The following is a 19,443-nucleotide window of genomic DNA, read 5'->3' as shown; positions in this document are numbered from 1 at the left end:
GCTTCCTTTTCTGGACGGGAAAGGTTTAATAGGCGGCTGGAGGGGAGAGGGGCACCAGGCAGGAGGTCAATGGCGCAATCATAGGGGCAGTGGGGGGGAAGAGCGATGGCAAGATCCTTATTGAACACCGGGGAGAGGTCATGATATTCTTCAGGGACCCGGGAGAGATCGATAGGAGTTACTGGTAGCTGAGGTTTGCTGCAGGTCGGGACGGGGAGAGTGGCAGAAAGGACTCGAACCAGTGATAGACAGGTGAGTCCAATTGACGGGGTTGTGTTTCTTGAGACAGGGGATACCAAGGACAAGTGGAGTCTCCGGGGAGGGAATAGCAAACAGCTGGAGGGTGTCACGATTTCCTGAAATGAGCAGGGTGAACGGTGCAGTTTGTTAGGTGACAGGGAAAATGAGTCGCCCATCCAGGGCCGTAACCTTTACAGGGAACGGGAGGGGTTTGAGGGAAAGCTGGAGCTGACACGCCAACCCCTCATGAATAAAGTTGTCATCTGTGACGGAGTCGATGAGGGCTGTGCCATTGATATTGCGATCGGGACCAAAGACACATGGAGGAACGGTCATACGGGAGGGAGAGCTCGGAGAGTTGTTGTTTTGGCTCACCACGGCGCTCTTGGGCCGTGGTGAGCCTGGTCTTTTGGTTTTATTGAGCAAGTGGCTATGACGTGAGCTGGCTGTCCACAATAAATACATAACCGTTGATTGAAGCAGTGCTGAAGTTCCAGGGGGTCTAAACGGGTCTTGCCTAGTTGCATGGGCTCCTCCAGTCCAGTGGGGGGTGAAGAGGAGGTTCCAGGGGGTTCAGTGTGCAGCAGAGTGGCTGGAGGCGCTGTGTCAGCAGATGGTGCTATACTGCGCGTTCTAATCCCTCGCACCCTAGCTTTTTCTCAAAGACATTTGTCCACTTTGATAGCTAGCTAAATTAAATCCTCAAGTGAGGTGGGTTTGTTGAAAAAAATGCCTTTAACGTGACATCATCCCAACCACATTCACCCGCTAATATACTGAAATCTATTGCGTATGAAGCCACGGAACTCGAACCCTGAGTGAGGGCTAGGAGGCGCCAACTGGCTTCCCTACCCTTAACGGGGTGGTCAAAGAATTTCTTAAGCTTGGCAGAAAATGAGTCGAATGATGCAAGTACCGGAGAGGAGTTCTGCCAAAATGCGGCAGCCCATTTGACAGCTCTTCCACCCAGGTGGTTAAGGATGAAAGCGATTTTGGATTTGTCCGTGGGATAACGCAGCAGTTGCAGATAGAATGCAAGTGAATAGTTTAATAGAAATTGACCACATGGACCTAGGTCCCCAGAGTAAGGTTCGGGAGGAGGAACGTGAGGCTCTTTGTACGGGAGCAGGGGTTGGTCGGAGGCTGCGGGCTCGGGAGGAATACTCACGGGAGGGTTGCTGAGGTGGGGGTTGCCGGAGTGCATCTGGGAGGACAGGAGAGATACTCGTTGTGTGAGGGTATTTAATGAGTCCAGGATCTCGCGGAGAGCTTTGGCTTGTCTGCCTATGTGAGCACCCTGGTGGGCGAGCGCTTCCCTCAACGGTTCCGGTGTTGCTGGGTCCATGTTGGCCAGAGTATTCTGTCACGATACGTAATCGTATGTAATTGGACTGGACCCAAAAGCAGACTGAGGTGGAGGGAGTAGATGAGTGGTTTATTTTGGAGTGGCTCAGAGTTCGTGTATCCAAGGTGTGATAGTGGAATGGAGTGGAAGTGGAGTGGAATGACTCATCCACTCACATTATCTCCTCTGGACTGACACGCAGACACACACACACACGCACACACACACACACACACACACTTTCCATTCTACTACTCAAGTGATTTATAAAAACAATGAGGTGTAGAATCTGTGTGTTAGTGTTACGTTCTACGTATGTGTGTCTGTGTGTGCATGTGACAACTAATGTGCGTTTATTAAATTGGGTTCTTTGCTAACATAAGCGTTGTAACAAACGTAGATGCGGGTTGACACTGATTTGTGATTAAAAGAGTTATAAAAATGGTGAAAACACACACCGTAGGCTGTACACGCAGTTGCGCGCAGTTTCTGTACTTCGACTGAAGTGATTGATAAAAAAAAAGAAAAAAAATGTAAAATATGTCTTAATAATGTCGATTTGACAGATGAAGTGTGTGTGCGCATGTGAGTGACAACTAGTGTAGTGTTTATTAGGTTGGCTCTTTGCTAACATGTTAAGTGTTATAACAAACATGTGACCTGATATTTAAGCATGATGAACGTTATGAAACTCACACACACAGACATGAACACACGGGCACACATCACCACCAGTGAAGTGATTGAGAAAAACAGTGAAGTATAGAATGTGATTGTGTTCATGTTTATTTAAAGGTTGATGTGTGTGCGTTTATCAGGCTGAAGGTGATCAGAGTTACACGTTATCTCGGTGGAGTGTTTCTATTCCCGTCGTTGTCCATGTTTGGACATCCCAGTTCGCCTGGCGCCCGCCTATAAGAGCATCCCCGTCCCTCGTCCGCCAATCGGCAACATGGCCCCCAAGAAAGTGGAAGCCAAGAAGCCGGCGGAGGCCAAGAAGCCAGCGGAGGCCAAGAAAGACGAGAATGCCGCGCTGCCACCCAAAGCTCCAGAAGCCGAAGCGAAAGCGTGCGAGGTGGACCTGAAGAGTGTGGTGGTGGAGTTCAGCGCAGAGCAGATGGACGAGTTCCGTGACGCCTTCACGCTGTTTGACGAGACGCCGGCAGGCGAGATGAAGATCACGTACGCGCAGTGCGGCGACGTGATGCGAGCGCTGGGCCACAACCCGACCAACGACGACGTCCTGAAGCTGCTGGGGCGGCCCAAAGCCGAGGAGATGCACGCCAAACTGCTGGACTTTGATGCCTTCCTGCCCATGCTGCAGCACGTGGCTCGCACCAAGGGCCACGGACACTTCGAGGACTTTGTGGAGGGGCTCAGGGTGTTCGACAAGGAGGGCAACGGCACCGTCATGGGGGCCGAGCTGCGCCACGTCCTGTCCACCCTGGGGGAGAAGATGACAGAGGACGAGGTGGACCGGCTCATGGCCGGACAGGAGGACACCAACGGGCATGTCAACTACACCGACTTCGTCAAACACATCATGGCTGGATGAAGATGCCCATCAACTTCTAGGACTACACGTCTATGGTATACTGTATGCAGTACATCTACATATCGACGTGCAGGTCATCTATTTTGCATTACATCTACGGATGAAAGTCGTCTTGTAAGAATGAAACATCAACCCTCAAATAAAGACAACATTGTTCTTGGTCTGTATCTTTTATTTGTCTTAGTTGGTATGCTCTGTGGTCTTCTCACACACAAAACGCGCCACCTGCAGCAGCTCACCATGTGACGCTGTCTTCAGAAAATCTCAGAAAATCATTCAGAACCTATTCTACCAATCAGAACCTCTTGGATCAGTCAGAGGATCTTTGATTGGTCAGAAGACATTTGATTAATAAGAACCTTTTTGAGGAGTCAGAAGATTTTTGACCAGTTAGAATTAGAATCTTTTTTATTGACCGAAGATGTTAAAAAAACAAGGAATTTGTCACCCAATCAGAATTTCTTTGTGTCAGAAGTTCATGGATATAAAATCATAAAATACGATCAAGTGGAGCTAACAACATACAACAACAAGATTGCGACAACAAAGGTCAGTTCCTCACATGATCAGAATCTCTCTCGTCCGGTTCTGACCGGCAGATCCGGCGGAGACTGCTAGGCTCTGATAGGGTGGGCCAACATTCTGATTGGCGAGCTGGGCGTAGAGGTGGGACCTGAGGAATCGCGGGTAGCTGTTGGCCTCCATCAGGCTGAAGATCTGATCCTGCGCCAGCTGGAAGGAGGCGGGGTCAAAACCCAGACGCAGACTACGATTGGTCGACTCCCGGACACTGGAGTTCACGTTGACCTGGAGATCGGCGTCACAGTGTCAGGGACACGTGAGCAGGAGGCATCCTCAAATGTCAGCTACCTGTCTGGACGCGCTGCACGAGATGAACTCCTCATAGATTTTGGCAGCTCTGTCTGCCATCTTGCTGAGGGGGCGTGTCTCCTTGAATTTCTCCACTGCCAACCAGAAGTCCAGATTCTCCTCGCTGTACTCCGACCTCAGGAAGTGGCGGAATACCGCAAGACCGTCTGACCAATGAGAAGAAAGATGGAACATCTTCCTTTGAATTGATGACCGTAAATGAAGACTTACACTGATTGGCCAAGAGAGCCTCAAGACTCTCGGCCCACATCAGCACCTCCCTTGCAGACGGCCTGGAAGAAGACACATTTCAGAAGATAAGAACCACCAAGAGCCTTCTCAAACCACTTATCAATTACCAAAAGCTTCTCCGAACCATCCCCGGACCACAAAGGACCTCCTCAAACTAGAAGCTTCTCAAACCACACCAAGAAGCACCAGCAACTTCCTCAAAGCACACCTGAACTACTAGGAAGCAGGACGAGAGGCCAGAGAGCCGAAACCCGTGCAGGACTTCTGGAAGCATCTGAAGTTTCTGGAGGTTTGCGTACTCAAAGTGTCATTGAAGAACAAACCTGGCGTTCCTCAGGGCTCTCTCCAAACTGTCACTTTGGACCGAACGCTTGCGACGGCACAGGAACGGAAGACGATTGCGCAAGTCTGAAGCGCTACAACGGCAACAAGAAGAACACAACTTACATGCGTGTGTGTGTGTGTGTGTGTGCGTGTGTGTGTGCGTGCGTGTGTATACGTACAAACTCTTAGTTTTCTTCCTGAGGTCATTTCCATTTTCAACATCCTAAAAAGTCAAACACATACAGCAAATTCTGTCAACGCTCACCAGAATCTGTGTGTGTGTGTGCGTGTGTGCGCGCGTGTGCATGTGTGTCCATAGTGTGTAGATTGGGACCTCGAGTTATGAACTAAACTGTTCCGTACCCCCATTTGTAACCCGAAACATTTGTAAACCGAGGTAATGTTTTCCATTGAAATTAATGGAAATGCAATTAATCCGTTCCAGCCCCAAAATTAAGTTATATTGGCCTTTTTTTTTGTCCGTACATGGTTAAGGAAAAATACACTATAACAGGGGTAAGCTACCTTTTTGAAACTCAAAGCTAGCTCTTGGGTACTGATTAAAGGCGCCATATTTTACCAAACCAACTTTTTCTATTATTTGGAATGTAATATTGTCTCTATGGTGCCTCAGTAAACATGGTCCTCGCATCTCTGAGTTGCAGACGTTTTGTGCCGAGAGGCCTGAAATCAGCTCATTGGAATTTCTCGAGCTTATCTACAGTACGTCACTAGCGAAGATCCCCGCCTACCTCTCTGCTCCTGAGCCAGCGCTGTCAACATAACAAACGGAGGCAAGCAATCAGAGGAAAGGGGGTGGTCTTAGCCAAATTTGGACAAAGTGGATACAAAACTGGCTCAAACAGAAGTAGCTGTCAGAAGAGCCTTTTCTGGAAACGTCTATGACAAAACGAATGTGTTTTTTCAAATGAAATTGACACTTTTTTATGTTCATGCTCCGAGAGCGAACCTCAACATCTTCGTTTCCGCCACCTCCATCTCTGCTTCCTGTCGTCTCTTCAGTGCCACTGTCTCTAATCCGTCCATCATGGCCTGGCCTCACCACTGTTTTATAAACTTTGCCCTTCATCCTAGCAGAGACTCTTCTGTCACATAACACACCTGACACCTTCCTCCACCCGTTCCGACCTGCTTGGACCCGCTTCTTCACTTCCTGACCACACTCACCATTGCTCTGGACGGTTGACCCCAAGTATTTCAAGTCCTCCACCCTTGCTATCTCTTCTCCCTGAAGCCTCACTCTTCCCCCACCAGCCCTCTCATTCATGCACATATATTCTGTCTTACTTCGGCTAATCTTCATTCCTCTTCTTTCCAGTTCATGCCTCCATCTTTCTAACTGTTCCTCCACCTGCTCCCTGCTTTCACTGCAGATCACGATGCCATCTGCAAACATCATGGTGCACGGGAATTCCAGTCTAACCTCCTCTGTCAGCCTGTCCATCACCACTGCAAACAGGAAGGTGCTCAGGGCTGATCCCCGATGCAGTCCCACCTCCACCTTAAATTCGTCTGTTACACCTCACCGCTGTTCTGCTGCCCTCGTACATGTCCTGTATTATTCTAACATACTTCTCTGCCGCTCCAGACTTCCGCATGCAGTACCACAGTTCCTCTCTGAGTACTCTGTCATAGGCTTTCTCTAAATCTACAAAGACACAATGTAGCTCCTTCGCTGTACTTCAACATCCTCAAGGCAAATAATGCATCTGTGGTACTCTTTCTAGGCATGAAACCATACTGTTGTTCGCAAATACTCACTTCTGTCCTGAGTCTAGCCTCCACTACTCTTTCCCATAACTTCATTGTGTGGCTCATCCACTTTATTCCTCTATAGTTCCCACAGCTCTGCACATCACCCTTAGTTCTTAAAAATGGGCACCAGCACACTTTTCGTCCATTCCTCAGGCATCTTCTCACGCGCTAGAATTCTATTGAGCCACCTCTCCTAGATGCTTCCATACTTCCACGGGAATGTCACCAGGACCAACTGCCTTTCCATTTTTCATCCTCTTTAATGCCTTTCTAACTTCCCCCTTACTGATCATTGCCACTTCCTGGTCCACCACACTTGCCTCTTCTTCTCTCCCTTCTCTCTCATTTTCCTCATTCATCAACTCCTCGAAGTATTCTTTCCATCTAGCTAGAACACTGCTGGCATCAGTCAACATATTTCCATCTCGATACTTGATCACCCTAACCTGCTGCACATCCTTCCCATCTCTATCCCTCTGTCTGGCCAGCCTGTAGAGATCCTTTTCTCCTTCTTTAATGTCCAACCTGCCATTCATGTCATCATATGCCTCTTGTTTGGCCTCTGCCACCTCTACCTTTGCCCTGTGTCGCATCTCAATGTATTCATTTCGCCTCTCCTCAGGTCCTCTCAGTGTCCCACTTCTTATCTTACCTTTTTCCTTGTATGATTTCCTGTACTGTGAGGTTCCACCACCAAGTCTCCTTCTCTCCTTTCCTGCCAGAAGATACACTAAGTACTCCCCTGCCTACCTCTCTGATCACCTTGGCCGCAGTGGTCCAGTCTTCTGGAAGCTCCTCCTGTCCACCGAGAGCCTGTCTCACCTCTTCCTGAAAAGCTGCACAACACTCGTCCTGTCTCAGCTTCCACCACATGGTTCTCTGCTCTGCCTTTGTCTTCCTAACCTTCCTCCCCATCACCAGAGTCATTTTACACACCACCATCCTATGCTGTCTAGCCACACTCTCCCCTCCCACAACCTTACAGTCGGTAACCTCCTAAAGATTACATCGTCTGCACAAAATGTAATCCACCTGCGTGCTTCTACCTGTTCCTGCCTCTTCTGGAAAAAGGTGTTCACTCCAGCCATTTGCATCCTTGTTGCAAAGTCTACCACCATCTGTCCCTGCAAGTTCCTTTCCTGGATGCCGTACTTACCCATCACTTCTTCATCACCCCTATTTCCTTCACCAACATGTCCCTTACAATCCGCACCAATCACGACTCTCTCTCTGTCCGGAATGCTCAGAACGACTTTGTCTCGCTCCTTCCAGAATTTCTCTTTCACCTCTAGGTCACATCCTACCTGTGGGGCATAGCCACTAATCACATTACACACAACACTCTCAATTTCAAGTTTCAGCCTCATCTCTCGATCTGAAACTCTTTTCACCTCCAAGACATTCTTAGCCAACTCTTCCCCGACTCCATTTCTCTTCCCATCTACACCATGGTCAAATCATTTCAACCCTGCCCCTAAACTTTTCGCCTTACTGCCTTTCCACCTGGTCTCCTGAACACACAATATATCAACCTGTCTCCTAATCATTGTGTCAAACAACTCCCGAGATTTTCCTGTCATAGTCCCAACATTCAAAGTCCCCACATTCAGTTCTAGGCTCTGTGCTTTCTTTTTCTCTTTCTGCCGAAGAACCCGCTTTCCGCCTCTTCTTCTTTGACTTCGACCCACAGTAGCTGAATTTCCAACGGCGCCCCGCCGGTTGACGGCCGCGGCGGCGGACGTCGTTAACCCGGGCCACGACCGATCCGGTATGGAATTCTTTGGATGAACGCTCAAATTTGTTTGGCAAAGTTTGAAGCCGGAGGCCCTTCCTGACGCAACCCTCTGCATTTATCCGGGCTTGGGACCGGCCTACGGTTTGCACTGGCTTGTGCCCCCCATAGGGCTGCATTCCATTAAATAAATTAAATAATTGTATTTATTCTTACTTATTGCCCTGGTATGATAACATGAATCCTCAGAAACCCTCGTTGCTCATCAATCAACCATCAAACTATTTAAGTAAATAAAGAAGAATATCTCCAAACCCAAGTTATGACATTAAGTTTTTTGAGAAATGTGTGAATAGTGAATACAGTAAAAATGTGTCTGGATGAATACAGAAACCCGTGAACACAGCAGCAGAAAAATACACATTCGTTTTCCAATCTTGGTTGAAAAAGCCTTCTATTTGACGAAATCTTTCGCTTCCTCGACATTTTGGGATCATTTGTAGCCGTTTCTCAAGTCACTTATAAAACCGCTGATTTAAACTGACGCGGGTACACTAGCACCTAGTGGTAAGAGCCCGTCACTTGGCGGTAATTTGTAAGGCAACGATGTATGATGGGAAATGTAGTTGATGGTGAATACACGCTCAATTGACTTATTTTAAGACCTTTCAGACCCAGCGGACCAAATGATTTGGACACGTGTGTTCGAGAATGACTTTATGGAGGTCTAAAATATAAACTATAGGACCTATAATGTGAGGGCCTCCGAGTTTCATACACACTTCTGAAATAACTCATTTGCTGAAATTACTTTTAATAATGTTATTATTATTATATGTTATTATTAATGATGATAATTATTTATGTGAAGACACTGATCATATTAATGATAACGATTGGAAAACAGAAAAATATCAATATGCAACACTTTATTTCTATAACTCTCGGCCACATTTTCAAATGCTAACTTCTATCACATTCCTAGGAAAATCACAATGTCCCTTCACCAGTGAGCTATTTTAAGAGCAGGCCCGCATGCTACTTATGTGGTCCTTGGGAGTCCTGCGGCACCGCATTAGTGACCCTTGCACTATGATATAGAAATATTAGGAAGACCTAACACACTCAACAAATATGAAAAGTGTATATTGCTCTTTCAGTTGAAATTAGGAGGGGAGAAAGGGCAGGAAGACTACAGCTCCTCCATTGAAGCGGAGTCTTCGTCCTTAATAACACGGGCTCATTCTGATTCAGATTCTTCTGAAAATATTGAATAGGCTCCAGCACGCCCGCAACCCTAGTAAGGATAATCGGTACAGAAAATGGATGGATGGATGAAAATATGGATTGCTCTGTTGGCCACAGCTCCATTAGGGTGCTGCTTTTCAATGAACGACTTCCATTTGCTGCAAATTTTTTGGTGTGTTCAAAGTTTGTGGTTCTGTACATACGGTGTATCCATGGTGTGTGTTTCTGTTCAAAGTTTGTGTCCACCCTGTGCGCGTCTGTCCACTGTGCGTGTGTGTGCGTGCGTTGACCTCTGCTCCCTGGAGCAGCGTGAGCGTGCGCTTCATGGTGACCCCCTCTGATGTCAGGTGTTTCCTGAGGATCTGCGTGGAGGGGGGGCGGCTACGGAGGCCAAGAGTCAGGCGGTGGACGCCGCTGTCGGAGAGCGATCGTGCCAATTCTGGTTCTGCCCGCACGGAACCCTCGGAAACGCAACGTCTGAGGCCTGAACGCAAACGCAATGCATTTCTATCACTTCAACTTTCTCATCATCAAGTCATCAATAACAGTCAGCAATAATTCTCATGAGATTTATTCAAAGTGCAATCAATAATTGACCTGGGATGGATTTTAAAAAGTGAATCATTAATTCCTATTACACTGATTAAAAGTGGGTGGCACGGTAAGCACGTCGACCTCACAGTTCTTTGTTTGCGCGTTCAAATGCGGCCTCGCCAGTGTCGAGTTTGCATGTTCTTCGTGTGCCTGTGCGGCTTTTCTCCGGGTACTCCGGTGTCCTCCCACATCCCAAAAACATGCACGGTAGGTTAATTGAGGACGGACAAATTGTCGGTTGGTGTGAATGTGAGTGCGAATGGTTGTCTGTCGACAAGTGCGAGTGCGAATGTGCCCTGCGATTGGCTGGCGACCAGTTCAGGGCGTACCCCGCCGCTCGCCTGACGTTAGCTGAGATAGGTGCCGGCACACCCGCGACCCGCGTGAAGAGAAGCGGTACGGCAAATGGACAGATGGATGGATAATTAAAAGTGAATCACTAAGTGATCTGAGCTTGAGGAAGTGATGTCACTGTCTCAGGCTGACCTGCTGGTCCGGAGGCGGAGCTTAAATCCTCTTGGTGGCGTCTTCTCTTGTCCTCTTCTTTCTCCTCCGCTCCCTCCTTCCACACAGGGCTGAGGGCCGGGGGGGGACTTGGGGGAGGGGACCGGAGCCGGGCCAAGGTGTTCACACTTGTAGCGGGGGAAGGACGGGGGGAGGCCGTCAGCTGGGAGGGGGGGGTCACGGGGGAAGGAAAAGGAGGCATGTGAGGGATGAGAGGGGAAGAGCCCCAACTCTGATGGGGAGGCTGACAACTCGGGGCGGGGGCAGGGGGGATTACATGATGATTTACACACACACACACACAATACAACAATGTGTGTTTGTCTGTGTGTGTGCACGTGTGTGTCTGTAAGTTACCAAGTTTGGCGCTGTTGGCAGCAGTACCTGCTGGGTGTGGATGGTCTCCATGGCAACCAGCTGTTGTTGGATGTTGTCATGGAGACAGAGGCTGACTCGAACCTTCTGCTCCAGGCTGAAGGCCTCCAAACTGAACAGACATTGCCAGCAACTCACGGAACTCTGCAGGAAGAAGATGTGACGCGGCGCAGACGCCACTGGAGCGCGACAAAAAAAAAAAATGCTCGTCATCGTCATCATCATCCTCGTCATCATCACAATATAAAGAACAAGCCACGTTACCTTCTTGGAGTCGCAGCGTGTCGATGTAGAGCGGACTCTTGAGGACCTGACAGCGTCCGGCTTGGTCTTCTTGGCTCACGAGTAGAACGTCGTTGTAGATCAACACGGTCACCTGTCGGGGGCGTCGGGGATGACATTAAGGACTTACTGCTCACACTCATACATGAAAGTGTTCACTTGAACGAGTGAGAGTTTCTGAAGTGTGTGTGAGACCATTTCAGGAATGAGTGTGAGAATGTTTTCGTACCGTGTGCGTGTGAATATTTTCTCTCTCGCGGGGCGTGCGAAATAACAATTTGTTAGCGTGTGAGCACCTTGCGGGGCAGCCGCTGGGCCTGGTGGAGAAGCATTTCTTCCGACATGAGCAGCGTTCGATCGGGGCCGCACAGGTCCACGGGCTGTGAGAACACAACAGCAACACCACATCAGTACAAGAACAACAACAAGACAAGTTGAAAGGTTGCTGATCTTCAGGCTGTTGTTGTTGACCTCAACAAAGATGGGGAAGATGAGTGTTTTGGGCGCTTTGTCGATGCCGCAGGAGGGCGGATGCGATTGGATGATGGTGCAGTTCTGGTAGTTCTGGTAGTTGCGGTAGGTGCCGTAGTTGTACAGCGTAGAGGAGGAGGCGGAGGAGGATATGGGAGGAACCAAGCCGAGCGGACCGTGGGTGAGCGGTTGCCGTGACGACCCAACTTGGGTCTCACCAAGGAGGTTCAGACTTCTTCTGGGGGGAGTCTGATACAGACGTCCTGGTAAGCAAACAATGTCAATCATTAACTCATTCATTGATATACTGTGTGTGTGTGTGCACCAAAGGCATGAAAAAGGTGACAAAAATAAATAAAAATGAGAGGGGGTCTGGGGGCATGCATCTAATGAGCAAAAATGTTGCATTAGCATAAGAGTAGCAACAGAGGCTGTCCGCTCCAGAGGTGGGTATAGAGTAGCCAAACATTGCCGTCAAGTTAGTACAGTTACTCGACAATAATGTGACTCAAGTAAAAGTAAAAAGTCGTCATTCAAAAATTCATTGAGTAAGAATAAAAAGTACACAGTGAAATTATTATTCAAGTACTGAGTAAATAGTTTTTTGTTTTTTTTTAATCACAGCATGAACATCTAATAATAAAAATAAAATGTTAATGTATATATGCGGCACGGTGCGGACTGGTTAGCACATCTGCCTCACAGTTCTGAGGACCCGGGTTCAATCCCCGGCCCCGCCTGTGTGGCGTTTGCATGTTCTCCCCGTGCCTGCGTGGCTTTTCTCCGGGCACTCCGGTTTCCTCCCACATCCCAAAAACATGCATTAAGTGGAGACTCTAAATTGCCCGTAGGTGTGACTGTGAGTGCGAATGGTTGTTTGTTTGTATGTGCCCTGCGATTGGCTGGCAACCGGTTCATGGTGTACCCCGCCTCCTGCCCGATGACAGCTGGGATAGGCTCCAGCACGCCCGCGACCCGCGTGAGGAGAAGCGGTTCAGAAGCGGTTCAGAAAATGGATGGATGGATATATATATATATATATATATAATTGATAAACTTTATTGTTTTTAGCAAATAATCATTAACTTAGTCAAAAAAGCTGGGACAGGGTCATGTTTACCACTGTGTTACATCACCTTTTCTTTTAACAAGATTCAATAAACGTTTGGGAACTGAGGACACTAACTTTTGAAGGTTTGTAGGTGGAATGCTTTCCCATTCTCGCTCGATGTACAGCTTCATCGGGGTCTCCGTTGTAGTATTTTACGCTTCATAATGCGCCACACATTTTCAATGGAAGACAGGTCTGGACTGCAGGCAGGCCAGTCTAGTACCCGCACTCTTTTACTACGGAGCCACGCTGTTGTAACACGTGCAGAATGTGGTTTGGGATTGTCTTGCTGAAATAAGCAGGGACGTCCGTGAAAAAGACGTCGCTTGGATGGCAGCATATGTTTCTCCAAAACCTGTATGTACCTTTCAGCATTAATGGTGCCTTCACAGATGTGTAAGTTACCCATGCCCTTGGAACTAACACAGCCCCAAACCATTACAGATGCTGGCTTTTGAACTTTGCGTCCATAACAGTCCGGATGGTTCTTTTCCTCTTTGGCCCGGAGGACACAACGTCCACAATTTCCAAAAACAATTTGAAATGTGGACTCGTCGGACCACAGAACACTTTTTCGCTTTGCATCAGTCCATCTTAGATGAGCTCGGGCCCAGAGAAGCCGGCGGCGTTTCTGGGTGTTGTTGATAAATGGTTTTTGCTTTGCATAGTAGAGATTTAAGTTTCACTTACGGAAGTAGCGCCGAACTGTATTTACTGACATTGGTTTTCTGAAGTGTTCCTGAGCCCACGTGGTGATATCCTTTACACATTGATGCAGTGCCGCCCGAGGGATCGAAGGGCACGGGCATTCAATGTTGGTTTTCGGCCTTGCCGCTTACATGCAGTGATTTCTCCAGATTCTCTGAACCTTTTGATGATATTATGGACCTTAGATTATGAAATCCCTAAATTCCTTGCAATTGTACGTTGAGGAACATTGTCCTTAAACTGTTGGACTATTTTCTCACGCACTTGTTGACAAAGAGGTGAACCTCGCCCCATCTTCGCTTGTGAATGGCTGAGCAATTTAGGGAAGCTCCTTTTCTACCCAATCATGGCACCCCCCTGTTCCCAATGAGCCTGTTCACTTGTGGGATGTTCCAAACAGGTGTTTGATGACTATTCCTCTTTTTTGCCACCTGTCCCAGCTTTTTTGGAACATGTTGCAGCCAGAAAATTCTAAGTTCATGATTATTTGCTAAAAACAATAAAGTTGATCAGTTTGAACATTAAATATTTTGTCTATGTAGTGTATTCAATTAAATTTAGGTTGAACATGATTTGCAAATCATTGTATTCTGTTTTTATTTATGTGCAACACAACGTCCCAACTTCATTGGAATTGGGGTTCTATATATATATAGGTACGGTGGACGACTGGCTAGAGCGTCTGCCTCACAGTTTTGAGGACCGGGGTTCGATCCCCGACCCCGCCTGTGTGGATATTGCATGTTCTCCCCGTGCCTGCGTTGGTTTTCTCCGGGCACTAAGGTTTCCTCCCACATCCCAAAAACATGCGTGGTAGGTTAAATGACAACTCTAAATTGCCCATAAGTGTGAATGTGAGTGCGAAAGTTTGTTTGTTTGTATGTGCCCTGCGATTGGCTGGCAACCGGTTCAGGGTGTACCCCGCCTCCTGCCCGATGATAGCTGGGATAGGCTCCGGCACGCCCGCGACCCTATTGAGGAGAAGCGGCTCAGAAAATGGATATATATATATATATATATATATATATATATCCATATATACACACATATATATCTATATATATTATACAGTAAATACCCTCATCAGTGCATTGACGGATGAGATGTCAGACATACCGATAGTCCTGCTTCTGTCCTCAAAGACATGATGGATGAGCTAAAGAGGAGACATTTCAACAAGTAAAGTCACTCTCTGTTACAGCGTAGCATAGCATAGAAATGACAAATGGGCTTTCACTTGTACTGTATTGCGCTTTTCTACATTCAAGGGAGTTTGAACCCTGTCTCGTCATTCTCCCACTGATGATGCAGCATCAGGAGCAAGTGGGGCTTCAGTATCTCGCTCAATGTCACTTCGACATGGTCACAAGGGCTCAGGATCGAACCCGCAACCTTCCAGTTGGGAGACAACCACTCTACCACCTGAGCCATGCCACCGACCGTATCATACAGCACTGCATAACATAACACACCAGCCATCCATTTTCTTCCGCTTATCCGGGGTCGGGTCGCGGGGGCAGCAGCTCTTTCCGGGGAAGCCCAGACTTCCTTCTCCCCAGTCACTGCTTCCAGCTCTTCCGGGGGGGATTCCCAGGGCAGCCGGGAGGCCTAGTCCCTCCAGGGTGTCCTGGGTTGTCCCCGGGGCCCACTCCTGGTGGGACGCGCCTGGAACACCTCACCGGGGTGGGGTCCAGGGGCATCCTTACTAGATGCCCGAGCCACTTCATCTGGCTCCTCTCGATGCGGAGGAGCAGCGCCTCGACTCTGAGTCCCTCCCAGATGACCGAGCTTCTCACCCATTATCTAAGGGCGAGGCCAGGAAACTCATTTCGGCCACTTGCAGCCGCGATCTTAATCTAACACAACAAAACATGACAAAATAGCATCGCATAGTTTAACAGAGTAGCCGCGCCCCTCACCTGCTCCTGTGGCGCTACATTAGATAGGATGATGTAGTTGTCGCCATTTGATGATGTCACACGGGTGCCCTTCAGCGTGGAGGAGCAAGGTGCTTCTTCTTCCCCTCCTCCTGTTTCTTTTTCTTCTTTCTTGTGATCCCTCCACAGAGACCCAAGAACCTCCAAGCTGGACGACACCACAGACCCCCGATCACGTCTGTGGTGGCCATGTTTGCTGTGGGCGGGCTGGTGCAGCAGCTTGGTGGTCTGTGGAGAGTGCCGGTGAAAGCTCACGAAAGTTTTCCAATCGGTCACCTCGTCTCAAACGTCAAACGTGATTGATCAGTACGAAACACAAGTAGCTATCGTCACTAACTGATGACATAATCATCATGTGAACACCTTGTTGGCTGATGGTGGGCGGAGCAAAGTATGACAGCACGTCCTGACCTCAGGTGAGCCTCTCCACACCACGAGGACGATACGACTGGGACAACTCCTGAAACAGGTACGCACGCACGCACGCACGCACGCACACACACACGCACACACACACACACACACACTGTTATTGCGCAGAGTGGACACAATGCCACGCTGGCCGTTGTGGCGTGGAACTGCGGCATCACCTGATGGCATGAGCCAGCTCTCCACACTTCCAGATCTCCACAGGAAGTCTGTTGAGCTGCAAAACGGCATCACCTGGACGGAGGCCCGACTGGTGAGCGGGACCGCCTACGACCGGCCGTGACGGGCGGAGAAATAAAGGAAACAAGCAGAAATGGAAGCCCTTAAAAGCTTTCACATTTAATCCACTTGGTTGCTTTTATTGTGACAGTCTTTCAACAAAGCGACTTCCTGAGTCAGTGTCAAAGGTCGGGGGTCTTTTTGTCAAAGGTCAGGGGTCTTGTTGACAAAGGGAGAACGTCTCACCAGCCTCGACGGACTGAACTCGCACCGGACTGTCGCAGCAGATGGTGAATCCAAAGCCGTCTTCTCCCCGGATGACGCTAACCTAAGAAAGACGAAGAGCACATCGTCGTCGTCATCAACATCGTTATTATCGGGATCGTAATTGTGGCCGTCTTTGTGATCGTCACCGTCGTAATCGTCATCATCATCATCATGATTGTCATGTGTTCTCGTTGTTAACATTTGAGCAGCGTTCGAGTTGCCTGCGCCAATCGTATGAATTCAGCGAGCGTGATGCAGAAACGGCCATGGTAGCGTCCAGTCTTCCGACCGTTCAATTTCCTCCACACAGAGTCTCAGGTTGCTTTTCCCCGTGTTCTGTGCTTGACTGAGGAGGTGCGGGCACTTTTGTCCGTATTAGCAGAAGATGAAATACAGCAAGATGGAAGGCGCGACAAGAAACAAGCGCGTCACCTTCTTCTTGAGCCCGCCCCAATCCCTCCCACTTTTGATTGGCGCCTGTTGCAATGGAAGAGCAACGGAGGCCGGGCCGGTCCAGGCGAGGCCAGGGCAGAGCGGGGCCAGGCCCTTCTGGAACTTGTCATGGAAAAGCGATACAAGGTCCCTGAGTTCAAGGACGTCATCGGGCGCTACAACCTACCTTGAAGAACAAACTAGGCCAGGAAGACTCCCACCCTAGAAGGCTTCAACATTTTCTTCAGAATCTTTTTGAACATTCGCTTTGTTTGTTTTTTGGGGACAAACAACATACATACAACAGATTTGAAACGTTAAAATGGGTGGGTTTTTTCATCAGCGAGTGGATCTCGTCCGGAATGTTGTTCCTTCTGTTTCCATGCCTACGCCGACCGTGCGACCGAGTGAAGGCGGCATCCTCAAAGTCGTCAGACTGACGCACGAAATTAAAACTCCTCGGGAAGCCCGACCGTGCGACCTTTCGCAGAGCGGACTCTTTACGCTGTTTGCGTTGTTCCGCAGAGACGACCTTCACTGCGGACTCGGATGAACTTCGCTTGTGGCTTACTTTTCGACAAAGGTGGAATGTGGGAATCGCGTCTTCTGGAGGGAGGACTTCCTGAGCCAGCAAACTTTGTCTTTGCAAACATTTGCCGAAGAAAGCGCACAAAGCTCGACGGGAGGCACCAACAGAACCTTTAGAACCAGCAGACCCGGACTCTTGCGCAAACAAAATTCTCCATATGAACCATCAGATTATTTTCTCAGATTCACCATCATAATCATAAAATATAAGATATGAATAAATCAATATTTTGCTCTCCACAACAACTTCATTTATAAACACAGTAAGTGACAGAATAGCCACACACGTATGGCAAAATCAAACACTTTTTATGTGTGAATTTTTTATAAACCCATCTCTCTCACTCAAACAGACACGTGCACACGTGCACACACGCACTCAGTAAGTGCATTTGTTTGAAACACTTGAGGGACATGAAACATTGAAGAAGTCCATAAAAGATGGACCCAGAAGGCCCAGCAGTACCAACCTGAGGTAGATTTTGTCCGATACACAAGCGACACAGGCGGTGGATGGTGTGCATGATGCCGCGCTACAACTCCACCAGTCCAGACCTAGACCCACCCGGTGTAACCCGAGACCGCCTTCGCCCGAGTAAGCCTACATCTAAACCTGGTCCAGACACGACAAATAGCTAGAATCCATTCTGGAACTAGTAGCAGCACCGAGGTCCAACTTGGACACAAAGTATACGGCGTGTGGAAGTGTATGTGTGTGTGTGCGCGCGTGTGTGTGTCTGTGTGTGCGTGTGTGTGAGAGAGAGTGTGTGAACAGGGAGAATAATGGCAGGAAACATAGTCACACACAAATACTGCATGTGTCCCTTCGATAAGACACACACACACACACACACTTCCGGAGTTCTAGGAGCTGGACTTTTCCACAATAACATGTGAAGCTATCACTCTGTGTGTGTGTGTGTGTTTAAGACTTGGCCCCTACGTTTCCCATAATGCTCCTGACTGCACCCCCTACCGACTTTAAAAGAACAGCCGCCGTCCCGTAACTAAGAATGTTGTCGGAGGGTTCTGGGGCTTCACTCTTCATAATCTTATTAAATCATTCATGCTTTTAGTAAGAATCTCATGCACTTTTTGAAAAGTGAGGCTCCTGGTAGGGAAGTCATCAGTTACTGAGTTCGGACTCACCGTCAGTTGAGTTCTGGGCATTCGGTTGGCATCTCGGTTGACATCGCGGTCGGCGTCACGGCCGGCGTCCCGGTAAGCGTCTCGCCTGGCAGTTCCGGTAGTTGCGGGTCCGGACGGTCGGGCGGTTCTGGCCGCTGAGTCATCGAAGCGCTTTGGGTCCGGAAGAGCAGAGGCAGAGTCGGAGGCGCCGGCGGTGCGGAGTTCTGCGGCGAGCGAATAAGCGTCATCGCAATTGTCGCAGTTACCGTCACGATTGTCAAAGTCGTCGCGGTCGTTGGCCCAGGACCAGGTGGCGTGCTTCCAGAACATGGCCGCCGCCACCGCCACCAAAGTTGTCCTGATGAAAATGGAGGACGCAAACTAATTGTTGATCGAAAGCGTGGCGTGATGTGGCGGGAACGCCGGGAACCAGGCCGACCTTCACACCTCCAACCTGCGACCTTCTTCTTCTTCTTGAGCCGCTCACCACAGACCACTTTCAGATCTCGCCATGATGGGATGCCAGCAGTGGGAGGGGTTTGACTCTGTGTGTGTGTGTTAAATAGGACAGAGGTGTTCTGAAGGTCACATGGTTTCTGAGCAGCTTGTGGTCCCCATGGTGACAGTGGTGACTCTTTGGAGCGTTGAGCACTTAAAATCTATTTCTATCACTGCACTTTGCATCACACCAAATCATCTGTGAGTGTGTTTGTGTGTGCGTGTGTGTGTGTTTGTGTGTGTGTGTGCATGTGTGTGTGTCTAGAACATACGTGTGTATGTAGTGGTACCTTGACTCATTCCATGACCAAGTTTGTATGGCAATCATCCAAAAGAAAAACAGCCTTGAGCAAAAAAACAAAAAAAAAACATAAAATGTAAAAGAGAATGTAAAGAAATCAACTTATTTCATCATGTGTAATTGTAATTCAAATGTAAGTATGTTCGTATTTGTTGTCAGATGCGTGCCTATAAAGGGTGCGGCCTGGTTTGGTACATCAGGAGCTGGAATCGAGTCAGAAAGTGCAAGTCTACGGGCCACTGTGGCTCTCCTTGCCC

General features: G+C 48.6%; 2 protein-coding genes across 5 annotated transcripts; one reads left to right on the top strand and one right to left on the bottom strand.

The window, feature by feature from the left end:
- The first annotated feature begins 2,537 nt into the window (after positions 1–2,537).
- LOC133400487 (myosin light polypeptide 6-like) lies at positions 2,538–3,140 on the top strand. Its single transcript, XM_061673245.1, has one exon. It carries the CDS (start codon positions 2,538–2,540, stop codon positions 3,138–3,140), a length of 603 nt encoding a protein of 200 aa, XP_061529229.1.
- A 170-nt stretch (positions 3,141–3,310) lies between these two features.
- Positions 3,311–18,907, bottom strand: LOC133399596 (regulator of G-protein signaling 3-like). 4 transcript variants are annotated; one of them, XM_061671175.1, is made up of 17 exons: positions 18,835–18,907; positions 18,409–18,745; positions 16,219–16,300; positions 15,915–16,020; positions 15,688–15,784; positions 15,307–15,552; positions 14,504–14,543; positions 11,569–11,831; positions 11,394–11,477; positions 11,080–11,191; positions 10,825–10,994; positions 10,423–10,603; positions 9,633–9,826; positions 4,586–4,809; positions 4,242–4,303; positions 4,011–4,177; positions 3,311–3,947 (listed from the first exon to the last, which is right to left on the bottom strand). In XM_061671175.1, the coding sequence occupies exons 2-17, from the start codon at positions 18,715–18,717 to the stop codon at positions 3,699–3,701; spliced, it is 2,586 nt and encodes an 861-aa protein (XP_061527159.1). In that variant the 5' UTR covers positions 18,718–18,745; positions 18,835–18,907; the 3' UTR covers positions 3,311–3,698. The 4 variants fall into 4 exon arrangements, 3 of the variants coding, with proteins under 3 accessions (XP_061527159.1, XP_061527160.1, XP_061527161.1); XM_061671176.1 differs by having other exon boundaries at positions 4,586–4,678; positions 4,766–4,809; positions 18,409–18,900; XM_061671177.1 differs by lacking the exons at positions 18,409–18,745; positions 18,835–18,907 and adding an exon at positions 17,730–17,987.
- Positions 18,908–19,443: the final 536 nt, after the last annotated feature.

The sequence above is a fragment of the Phycodurus eques genome, chromosome 3 (genome assembly GCF_024500275.1).
Source record: "Phycodurus eques isolate BA_2022a chromosome 3, UOR_Pequ_1.1, whole genome shotgun sequence".
Classification (NCBI taxonomy): Eukaryota; Metazoa; Chordata; class Actinopteri; order Syngnathiformes; family Syngnathidae; genus Phycodurus; species Phycodurus eques.
The sequence above is the reverse complement of the archived record's forward strand: the minus strand, read 5'-3'. Positions and strand labels throughout refer to the sequence as shown.